Below are 12813 nucleotides of genomic sequence, written 5' to 3' on the forward strand. Positions count from 1 at the left end.
ATTTAAAATACCCTTCTGTTTTTAGATTTGGCTGTGAGCTAATGCAGCTCTTTTATTCATGTGTGCTAAGCACATCTGCAGAGCGGTAGCAAAGTCTGTTAAAGGGAAACTGCACAAATTAATTCCCTATAAATATATTTTCATTATATTTATTCATAGAAAATGATGCAGCATATGTTCATTGTTTATTTTGTCAGTTGTTCCTCTAAGTCTGAGAATTAGGGTTTTTCCACTACCCAAGAAAGGACAGAGTGTATCCTGCATAATCTGTAGCCCTGACCCTGCAACATTGTACACAGTCATTGCTATGTCAGTGAAGGATCTGAACATCTTTTATACTGTGATTTTTTAAACGGTTCCAATTCACTTCTATTATAAAAGTTGCTTCGTTCCCATGATATTCTGTGTTGAAGAGACACCTAGGTAGGCATCTGGAGCACTACATAGCAGGAACTAATGCTGCTTATGTCACTGCTTTTCAACAAAAGATACACCAAAAGAATAAAGAAAATTGATAATAGAAGTAAATTAGAACGCTGTTTTAAATTGCATGCTTTGTCTGAATCATGAAAGACAAAAATTGTATTTCATATCCCTTTAACATTGCAAACACATTTACAACAAATTATTATATATGTTTACCTTAGAATACAGCTATTTTATGCCTCCTGTGCCTGTCTGATAAAGAAATAGCACATAATCAAGTCCCTCGTGCACACTAATCACCTTGTTAGTAACAATGTATCAGTCTCTTATTAAATAAAACTATCACAATGAAACATATATTTTGATGGCAACTAAGAACCATAGGTCAATGAATTATGACAATATTTCCTATACAGTGTCAGCTTTCATGATTGAGATGGCTCATCCAATATTAAGCAACCTTCTAATTGACTCCTATTGTCTGATTTGCTCTTGGTATCCTTTGTTGAAAAGCATACCTAGGTAAGTTTTTATAAGCAGCAGTGCATTACTGGGAGCTAGCTACTGATTTTTGGCTGCACATATTTTGCTCACTTAGGGCCAGATTACAAGTGGAGTGGCATTTAATGCTGCTGCTTGCGCGCTAACTCCGACAAAGTTAGAATATCGAGACCGCGTGAACATATTCCCCGAGGGAAGTCAATGGAGCAAGAAAAGAGGGGGGAAAAACACCCTACACGCGTGCAAACCTGATCACATAGTCACACGTACACTAACCCAACATGAAAATATTAATGTTTCATATTCTACGCTTCTTCACATAGCAGAATATGTTCTATTTCATTATTAATACATATTTCTATATATGTCTGATGGTATTTTGGTAAAATAAATACTTATACCTATATATATTGTTTGTTTGGGATTAGTTAGCGCATGTCATTTCTTTCTTTAATGAAGTCTCATGTTTGAATCACCTCCGAATGTGGAAAAAGGCGGCTGCTCGTGGTGTTTGGTTATTTTCAGCGCCAAATTTATTCTTGTGAAACTGAAACACTCTAGAATCTGGATTTGCACTTAGTGTGTTGCAGTTTCACAAGAATAAATCTGGCTCTGAAAATAGCCGAACAGCAAGAGCAACCGCATTTTTACGCTTTTACGCATTTGAAGGTATCTTAAACCTTTGAATACAAATGTCTGCTCTTTTCTACTCTCCGCTGCTGTCCTGATATCACTTAAACACAGGTAGCAGGTTCCGATAAAGCTTTAAAACACAAAACCACAAAGGGGATCTAAGTGTAGAATTAAAATGTAACAAACTGTAATATCAAATTAAAAACACACTCCCACTTTGTAGCCTGACATTTGCATCAGGTATAAAAACGCCACTGTACACCACTCGTAACAAGGATACCGTATGTAGTTAGCATCCTGCTGGTATTGGCAATCCTGCAAGTCTCTTTGTAGATTTTACTTACATATAAGTATGGGGCTGATCACAATCTTGCACTTGTTTTGGCAGATAATTATTGTCAGTGTGTTTATCCAGTGATCACAATCATAAAATGCTTCTAGAACTAATACCCCTGAAGTATGAAATTGTTACCGCTCAAAAGCAACAGGAAATCATGCTCCATAGAAGTAATGCACTACTGGTAGTTATCTTAGCATATATGGTAAGCCGATGACTAGTGTTTAGCTACCAATCACTAGCTAGCTCCCAGTAGTGCATTACTGTTATTGAGCCTACTTAGGTATGCTTTACAACAAAGAATACCAAGAGGACAAAGTAAATTAGATAACAAACTTAAACTGAACAGTCTATTAAAATTACATGACCAATCTGAACAGTGACAATTTAATTTTGACACGCAAATTTATAATAATTTTAGTACTACACTTGTGAAACATACTACAGTCTACCAATAGAAATATATCCTAAATATAGTAGGTGACCTTAGCAAATGTATACCAGAACTGAATTGTGACAGGGTATGTAACATTATTACAGACAGGATAATCTTTTTATCCATTACATCCTGGCTGGAGATCTTAATCTAAATCTAGCATTTGGGTGAGACTTAGGGTTGGGGATAGGCATAAGGTTATGGTTACAGTTGAGTTTAGGGTTGAGGTTATGGTTAAGGTTGGAAATGGGGTTATGGTTGAGTTTTAGGGCTGGAGTTATGGTTAGGGTAGGGGTTATGGTTACAATTCAGTTTAGGTTGGAATTATGGTAAGGGTTGGGGATGGGCTATGGTTGAGTTTAGGGTTGGATTTATGGTTAAGTTTATAATTCAGTTTAGGTTGGAGTTATGGTTGTGGATGGCAATAGAAAACAGTCAATGTCAGTGTCCAGCACCTCCTTTTAACTCACGTGCAAGCTGTTGGGGCCTGCAACCCCAAACAATCAAAGTAATAATACAATACCAGCAGCACTGTGACCTTATTCATGTCATGGATAAGGACAGATAGACAGAAACTGTGTCTTTTTCTGTTCCCTCTATGCTGGAATAAAGTTGAGTATCTGTATCTCAAGGTCACAGTGCTGCTGGTATTGTATTATTACTATGGTTGTGGATGGGTTATGGTTGAGTTTAGGGTTGGGGTTAGTGTATGGATTGGGGTTGGCCTTAGGGTTATTGTTGAGGCTACAGTCAGGGTTATGGTTAGGGTTGGAGATTGGTTATAGTTGAGTATAGGATTAGGGATCAGTCACTTAAAGTTCCTTACTACACAGTCCATAAATTGTTGTCACAATGAAATATTTTCCTTGGAGACACAACATAAAATAATCATCTTAGAATGATCAGAACAATGATGCAGTGATGTGTTTTATTTCAGCTTCACCTCTTGACACTTATGTCAGTGGCTGCTCGTATCTATAAGCACCCAAGTCTGAGGAACTCTGTGAGCCTGGTGGTAGTGAAGGTCTTAGTGGTGGAAAATGAGGAAGCAGGTCCAGAAGTCTCTGATAATGGTGGTCTGACACTGCGCAATTTCTGTAACTGGCAACAGAAATATAACCCAACTAGTGATCGCCATGCTGAGCACTATGACACAGCAATACTCCTCACCCGACAGGTATGTCACTGTACTTATGTATAGAAGATTATTAGAGGGAGAATATAGAAGACTTACTCCATTTGCCTGACTGGTTCCAGGTTATATACAGTATATATATATAGTGTGTGTGTTAAAAGATTTCTGTTTGAAGGAGATATAAGTAATGCACTTGAAACTTAAATCATATTTGTGTTGCCTACGAATTTGTCACCTCTATAATGTGGGGTTTGGGGGATGATTAGGACTAATATCACAATTTTTTTTAATAGGAAGATTGTAAGAACTTGTAAACCTTAACCCCATAGCTGCCAGAGTGTGCTATAATGTGTGTGTAATTTATCACTCCACTGCAAAATATCTGCATACAAAATAAATCTTTTAAAACCATTTAAGATCTTCATGTTGCTAACAAAATTTACATTGTTTTTCAGTCCAGGGACATAACCTTTGAAAATTCTCTTGAATATGTTTATTATATCTGCTTTGCTGTTGCCAATAAGGCTAGAGGTAGCTATAAATGAGCTCCTGGGATAAAGCAATCACTTTGTAGCATGTTGCAGGTACAGTGTAGTGAATGACGCAGGATACACTACAGCATTTTTAGGGACAGTGTAAAAAAAATCCCAATTTTGAGAGTTAAATTATAATAAAAGAAGTTGGCAAAATAAATAATGATGGTTCATTATGGCACATTAAACAACTCATGTTTTAGTGTATAAATCGTGCTTTCTCTCACGTTCACCAGAAAAGCAAATTCTGTAACCTAGGTTTTACAATTGCTGCAAACCTGCCTAAACCTGCTACTTAATTCACAGCATGTGCAGTTTGCTTTTTGGCCTCTCTACAGTGGGACAAACATTATTTTTAACACAAAAAGCAAAAGATGTTTAATATCCTTTTATAACAAGTTTATTTTATTAGTTTAATAATTATTGAATGATAAACACTCCTCATAAAAATATGTAATGAAGCATAGGCAAGACTTTAAAAAGGCATTTTAGTACAAAAATTACATGCACCATTTTATTAGATCATAGAATTTTAGCACTACTGATTCTACAAGTCCAATTGGCTCACTGGCCAGCTTTTTGTGTGTGGCTCCATAGAGATACTTTGACTATGTATTTAACCCATTTGTGGAAGTTAAACACAGACAAACTGTTTCGGAAGTGCTAAGATAATGTACTCTAACCAATTACAACATGTCCTTTTTACACTACAATATCCATTTAAGGTAATCTTTGGGTTAAACTCAAAAAGTAGACTATCTTGCTTGATGCTATTTGACATTACAGCTCACCTGTTTGCCAGAGAATCACTAATTATTTCCAGGTGACTTTTTGTAGTTTTGCAGTATAGCATAGGCCAGACCATGCAAAGCTTTCAGGACCATTTCTTATGACCTACTAGTGTCACATAGCTCTATCTAATAAACAAAACAATAGATCAGCAGTATTGCCCTTAAAGGGACATGAAACACAAAATTTTTCTTTCATGATTTAGGTAGAGCATACAATTTTAAACCACTTTCCAGTTTACTTATATTATCAAATTTGCTTAATTCTCTTGGTATCATTTGTTGAAGGTGCAGCAATTCACTACTGGACTGAACACATGGGTGAGCCAATAGGTGAACTTACCTAGATGAACCTTTCAGGAAAAGATAACAAGAGAAGGAAGCACATCAAATAACAGAAGTAAATTGGAAAGTTGTTAGACTTGTATGTTCTGTCTAAATCATGAATGTCTAATTATGACTTTACTGTCCCTTTAATGTTAAAAAGTGTGATACATTCATATGTTTTGGCTTAAAGGTTAGTTTTGCAGCTGGATAACAATATATTTGCAGATAGGCTTGTGCTTAACGAAGCTGCCGAATGCAGGAAAAAGGTGACCTCTTGTGACCTTCGACTCTTTTCAGAGACGGATTTCTTGTAAAAGTTCACAACACTAAGATATGTGCAAATCCAGATGTTAGTGTGTTGCACTTCCACAAGCAGAAATCTGGCTCCAAAATGAGCTGAAGGTAGCGATCGGCCTCCTACCTCCTCATTTGGCAGCTAACGAAGCTGAGTGCACATGCCTATTTGCATATATCCAATAAAAACACTAACAAAGCTGTGTGGATCAAAATGGACAGCACTTTGTAAACATGTTGATACCAAAATGGAGCCGTTCAGTTACTAATTGTAAACGGCACATGGTTTGTGTTCAGTTTACTGATAATCCATTCTGGCAGCAAGGGGATAACATTACTGTGCCAGCAAAATGAAATTCTGACCCTGCAGCATTTACATGGTGCTGAAATACAGTTTGCAGCATTTCTATTAGACACGTGCATTCAGACTTTTTGGCACCAAACTAATGCCAAAGATGGTGTACGCAAGCCGCAATTATCAGATTTTCTGATTTTTTTTCTTATGAAAATGAAACACACAAAGATATGTAAAAATCAAGATCTTAGTGTGTTGCACTTTCACAAGAAGAAATCTGACTTCACAGGTCTAATTTCAATACAAAATCCAAATGGAGAATCCCACTTAAAGGGACACAATAGTCCAAATCAAGTTTTGTGATTCAGACAGAGCAGGCAATAAAATAAAACAACTTTCTCATTGTTATGTTATCAAAATATAGCCTAATTTCCATGAGGGCATACTGAAGTAGGCGCTACAGTGTGCACTTGTCTTGAGCACTATCAATATCATTGTTGCAAACACTGACGGCATATAATACTGATGAAACGTGCACACCCCTCAGACTACCTGCACACCCCTCAGACTACCTCAGCATAGAAGTTTATTTTTATTATTATTGTACTGTCTGAATTGTGAATGTTTAATTCTGACTTCCTTTTAAGAAACATATGGACCGTCCTTATAGGCTTTTATTTATATTTTATCTGCTGTCAAATTCTCTGTTTGCTATATTTTTTATATAAATGTGAGTTTAATACTAATGTGTTTAAGAGATACAGTTATTTAGTGCTAGGTTTTTCATGCAGAACTGATGACTTAGACTCTTACATATCAACTGTTTATATCTATATCTACATTAGTCTTAAAGGGACATGTAACACAAAAAAATATTTCAAGATTCAGATAGAGAATACAATTTTAATCAACTTTCCAATATAGTTATATTATCAATTTTGCTTAATTCTCTTGGTATCCTTTATTGAAGGAGCAGCAATGCACTACTGGGAGCTAGCTGAACACATAGGTAAGCTAAGGATAAGTAGCATATATTTGCACCTACCAATCAGCAGCAAGCTCCCACCCTCTGATCCTACCTAGGTATGCTTTTATGATAACAATAGAATAAAGCAAATTAGATAATAGAAGTAAATTGGAAAGTTGTTTTAAATTGTATGCTCTGTCTGAATCATGGAAGAAATATTTTTGGGTTTCGTGTCTTTAAAAAGCAGCTATTCATGCACAGTAGTGCTGTTGTCATGCACAGTAGTGCTGTTGTCATGCACAGTAGTGCTGTTGTCATGCACAGTAGTGCTGTTGTTATGCACAGTAGTGCTGTTGTCATGCACAGTAGTGCTGTTGTCATGCACAGTAGTGCTGTTGTCATGCACAGTAGAGCTGTTGTCATGCACAGTAGTGCTGTTGTCATGCACAGTAGTGCTGTTGTCATGCACAGTAGTGCTGTTGTCATGCACAGTAGTGCTGTTGTTATGCACAGTAGTGCTGTTGTCATGCACAGTAGTGCTGTTGTCATGCACAGTAGTGCTGTTGTCATGCACAGAAGTGCTGTTGTTATGCACAGTAGTGCTGTTGTCATGCACAGTAGTGCTGTTGTTATGCACAGTAGTGCTGTTGTCATGCACAGTAGTGCTGTTGTCATGCACAGTAGTGCTGTTGTTATGCACAGTAGTGCTGTTGTCATGCACAGTAGTGCTGTTGTTATGCACAGTAGTGCTGTTGTTATGCACAGTAGTGTTGTTGTTATGCACAGTAACACACCAGAAGCTTTTCCTGTGTTGCAGGATATTTGCGGACATGAGAGCTGTGAAACCGTGGGCGTGGCTGATATTGGTACCGTGTGCGATCCTAGTAAAAGCTGCTCAGTTATCGAGGATGAAGGAGTTCAGGCTGCCTACACACTAGCTCATGAACTTGGTAATGTACTGTTCTGCAAATACATTAGTGCTCTCCAACAACACACTTAACTGCAACATGCAGCTTTACTCCTTGCCATGACAGCATACTTAGGTAGGCTCAAAAGCATGCAGGTGTCTCGAGTACTGTATGTATAGCACTGCTGCAAACACCACTGCCATATAGTGTACAGTCCTCAGCCTCCTCAGTATGCTGTTATGGAAAGCAGTTTAAAGATTAACTGTTAGAATTTGATAATAAATTCTTTTTTTTTATATTGCACATTTCTAGCTAAATCCTGAAAGTTTCATTGTTATTTCTCTTTAAAGTGCTAAATTGTCAAATTTTTTTAAACTTGGAATTATCATCTGGACTATTGATGATTTATTTATTGATATGTTCTTGTCGATCAATCAGCACAATGAGATCTGCTCTACACTTGGAATGTTTGTGCTTTTTTTGAGTTGATAGAGAGGACTAAAATGCATCGTTTCAGGGGCCTAAAGGGACACTAAACCCAATTATTTTCATTCAGAGCAGCAATTTTAAGAAACTTTCTAATTTACTCCTATTATAAATGTATCTTTGTTCCCTTGGTATATTTATTTTAAAAGCAGGAATGTAAAGCTTAGGAGCCGGCCCATTTTAGGTCCAGCACCCTGGGTAGTGCTTGCTTATTGGTGGCTACATTTAGCCACCAATAAGCAAGCGTAACCCAGGTACTAAACTAAAAATGGTCCAGCTCCTAAGCTGTACATTCCTGCTATTTAAATAAAGATAGCAAGAGAACGAAGAAAAATTGATAATAGGAGTAAATTAGAAAGTTGCTTGAAATTGCTCTCTATCTGAATCATGAATGAAAATAATTGGGTTTAGTGTCCCTTTAAACTTGTTTTTTGAACTTTTTCAAAATGGAGTTGATATTATCAGTTTAGTTAAGTGTGATAATCCACAGCTTTTTCACTTTATTAATGAAAATAATATGAAAGTATTAAAGGGACACTGAACCCAAATGTTTTATTTTGTGATTCAGATAGAGCATGCAATTTTAAGTAACTTTCTAATTTACTCCTATTATCAATTTTTCTTCATTCTCTTGCTATCTTTATTTGAAAAAGAAGGCATCTAAGTTGTTGTTGTTTTTTTTGGTTCAGTACTCTGGACAGCACTTTTTTATTGGTGGATGAATTTATCCACCAATCAGCAAGAACAACCCAGGTTGTTCACCAAAAATGGGCCGGCATCTAAACTTACATTCTTGCATTTCAAATAAAGATACCAAGAGCATAAAGAAAAATTGATAATAAGAGTGAATTAGAAAGTTGCTTAAAATTTCATGCTCTATCTGAATCACAAAAGAAACATTTTGGGTTCAGTGTCCCTTTAACTTTACAGAACGTCAGAATTAAAAAAAAATAATAATAAAAAATAACAGTATTATAACCAGATAACGTATATGTACCTTTCCATCAACAGAGAGGCTTTTTCAGATTTTATGGGATGTAAATGTTATGATCTCCTGGCTGATCAGATATATTTCTGTATCTACAATTTCACCTTTGATGTCTGCATCTTTAGGGCACGTGCTCAGTATCCCCCATGACAACTCTAAGAACTGTGAGAAGTTGTTTGGCGAGCAGGGCGAGAATCATCTGATGGCAGATCTCTTTGTCCAGCTGAACAAGTCTGTGCCGTGGTCCCCCTGCAGTGCTCTGCATCTTACGGACTTCTTTGACAATGGTTATGGTAAGGAGATATCAAGCTTCAGTTATGATTCTGCTTATTGAACACACTTGTATGGTTCTATGTGCCAGATCTTGTGTAATAAAAGCAACTTTATGCCGCCCATTTGTAACTAGCAGTTTTGTCTCTTTAATGCCATTTACTGATGAGCCTGACTTGTAGCATTTTGTCATCCGTGCTGTTAGCATTAACCTTTTAACTGCCAATGCGGAATGCAATACATGTCACAGCAATGCACTGTGACCCTCTTTGTCAACCAGAAGTTTAAAGGGACATAGAAGTGAAAAGTTAGTCTCTTGTCTTGTGCAGTCAGTGTTTGCTACATTTGTAACAATGTTATACACAAGTAACGTGCACACTCCTGAGCTTACCTCAGTATGCTTGCATGGAAAATAGCTAAGTGTCAGTAACGTGCAGGCTCCTGGACCTACCTCAGTATGCTCACATGGAAAGGAGCTAAGTATTATTAACATGCACGCTACTGAGCTTACCTTAGTATGCTCGCATGCAAAAGAGCTAAGTTTCAGTAACGTGCACGCTACTGAGCTTACCTCAGCATGCTCACATGGAAAAGAGCTAAGTTTCAGTAACGTGCACGCTACTGAGCTTACCTCAGCATGCTCACATGGAAAAGAGCTAAGTTTCAGTAACGTGCACGCTACTGAGCTTACCTCAGCATGCTCACATGGAAAAGAGCTAAGTTTCAACAAAGAAGACCAAGAGAAAGAGGTCAGTCTGATAACAGAAGTACATTGGAAGTTGTTTTTTATTTAATTGCTCACTCTAAATGAATCATGTTTGGCTTTGACTTCACTGTGGAAGCTCTGTGTCTCTTTTTTGTGTCCTCTATAGATTTCTGGAATTCTCTGAAATTGTGTTTTTATATTTTGTTCTATTTTTACCATTTAAAGACAATTAAATGTAACCCTTAGTTTTTTTCACAGACTATACACCACAGAAACCCTATACACCATACACCACATAAATCCTATACACCATACACCACATAAATCCTATACACTATACACCACAGAAATCCTATACACCATACACCACATAAATCCTATACACCACAGAAACCCTATACACTATACACCACATAAATCCTATACACCACAGAAACCCTATACACTATACACCACAGAAATCCTATACACCATACACCACATAAATCCTATACACTATACACCACAGAAATCCTATACACCATACACCACATAAATCCTATACACTATACACCACATAAATCCTATACACCATACACCACATAAATCCTATACACCACATAAATCCTATACACTATACACCACATAAATCCTATACACTATACACCACATAAATCCTATACACTATACACCACATAAATCCTATACACTATACACCACATAAATCCTATACACTATACACCACATAAACCCTATACACTATACACCACAGAAAACCTATACACTATACACCACATAAATCCTATACACTATACACCACATAAACCCTATACACTATACACCACAGAAACCCTATACACCACATAAATCCTATACACCACATAAATCCTATACACCACATAAATCCCATACACCACATAAATCCCATACACCACATAAATCCCATACACCACAGAAACCCTATACACCACAGAAATCCCATACACCACAGAAACATTATACACTATGCACCACATAAATCCCATACACCACAGAAACCCTATACACTATGCACCACATAAATCCCATACACCACAGAAACCCTATACACTATGCACCACATAAATCCCATACACCACAGAAACCCTATACACTATGCACCACAGAAATCCCATACACCACAGAAACCCTATACACTATGCACCCCAGAAATCCTATACACTATACACCACAGAAACCCTATACACTATACACCACAGAAACCTTATACACTATACACAACAGAAACCTTATACACTATACACCACAGAAACCCAATACACTATACACCACAGAAACCTTATACACTATACACCACAGAAACCTTATACACTATACACCACATAAACCCTATACACTATACACCACAGAAACCCTATACACCATACACCACAGAAACCTTATACACTATACACCACAGAAACCCTATACACTATACACCACAGAAACCCTATACACCATACACCACAGAAACCTTATACACTATACACCACAGAAACCTTATACACTATACACCACAGAAACCTTATACACTATACACCACATAAACCCTATACACTATACACCACAGAAACCCTATACACCATACACCACAGAAACCCTATACACTATACACCACAGAAACCCTATACACTATACACCACAGAAACCCTATACACTATGAACCACAGAAATCCTATACACTATACACCACAGAAATCCTATACACCACAGAAATCCTATACACCACAGAAACCCTATACACTATACACCACAGAAACCCTATACACTACACCACAGAAACCCTATACACTATACACCACAGAAACCCTATACACTACACCACAGAAACCCTATACACTATACACCACAGAAACCGTATACACTATACACCACAGAAACCCTATACACTATACACCACAGAAACCCTATACACTATACACCACAGAAACCCTAAACACTATACACCACAGAAACCATATACACTATACACCACAGAAACCCTATACACTATACACCACAGAAACCCTATACACTATACACCACAGAAACCCTATACACCACAGAAACCCTATACACCACAGAAATCCTATACACCACAGAAACCCTATACACCACATAATCCCTATACACTAAACACCACAGAAACCCTATACACCACATAAACCCTATACACCACATAATCCCTATACACTATACACCACAGAAACCCTATACACCACAGAAACCCTATACACTATACACCACAGAAAACCTATAAACCACAGAAACCCTATACACCACAGAAACCCTATACACCACATAAATCCTATACAGCACATAAATCGTATACACCACAGAAACCCTATACACTATACACCACATAAACCCTATACACCACAGAAATCCTATACACTATACACCACAGAAACCCTATACACTATACACCACAGAAACCCTATACACCACAGAAATCCTATACACCACAGAAACCCTACACACTATACACCACAGAAACACTATACACTATACACCACAGAAACCCTATACACTATGCACCACAGAAACCCTATACACTATACACCACAGAAACCCTATACACTATACGACACAGAAATCCTATACACCACAGAAATCCTATACACCACAGAAACCCTATACACTATACACCACAGAAATCCTATACACCACAGAAACCCTATACACCACAGAAACCCTATACACTATACACCACATAAACCCAATACACTATACACCACAGAAATCCTATACACCACAGAAATCCTATACACCACAGAAATCCTATACACCACAGAAACCCTATACAC

At 37.3% G+C, this 12813-nt stretch overlaps 1 protein-coding gene across 1 annotated transcript in view; it reads left to right on the forward strand.

Moving 5' to 3' along the window:
- ADAMTS8 (ADAM metallopeptidase with thrombospondin type 1 motif 8) overlaps positions 1-12813 on the forward strand; it is a 65831-nt gene that overhangs the window by 23295 nt on the left and 29723 nt on the right. Inside the window, exons 2-4 of the mRNA XM_053691504.1 lie at positions 3271-3510; positions 7490-7622; positions 9180-9347. Coding sequence (XP_053547479.1) covers positions 3271-3510; positions 7490-7622; positions 9180-9347 — 541 coding nt within the window. The remainder of the gene's footprint in view (positions 1-3270; positions 3511-7489; positions 7623-9179; positions 9348-12813) is intronic.

This window comes from Bombina bombina, chromosome 8, assembly GCF_027579735.1.
Source record: "Bombina bombina isolate aBomBom1 chromosome 8, aBomBom1.pri, whole genome shotgun sequence".
In the NCBI taxonomy this organism is placed as follows: Eukaryota; Metazoa; Chordata; class Amphibia; order Anura; family Bombinatoridae; genus Bombina; species Bombina bombina.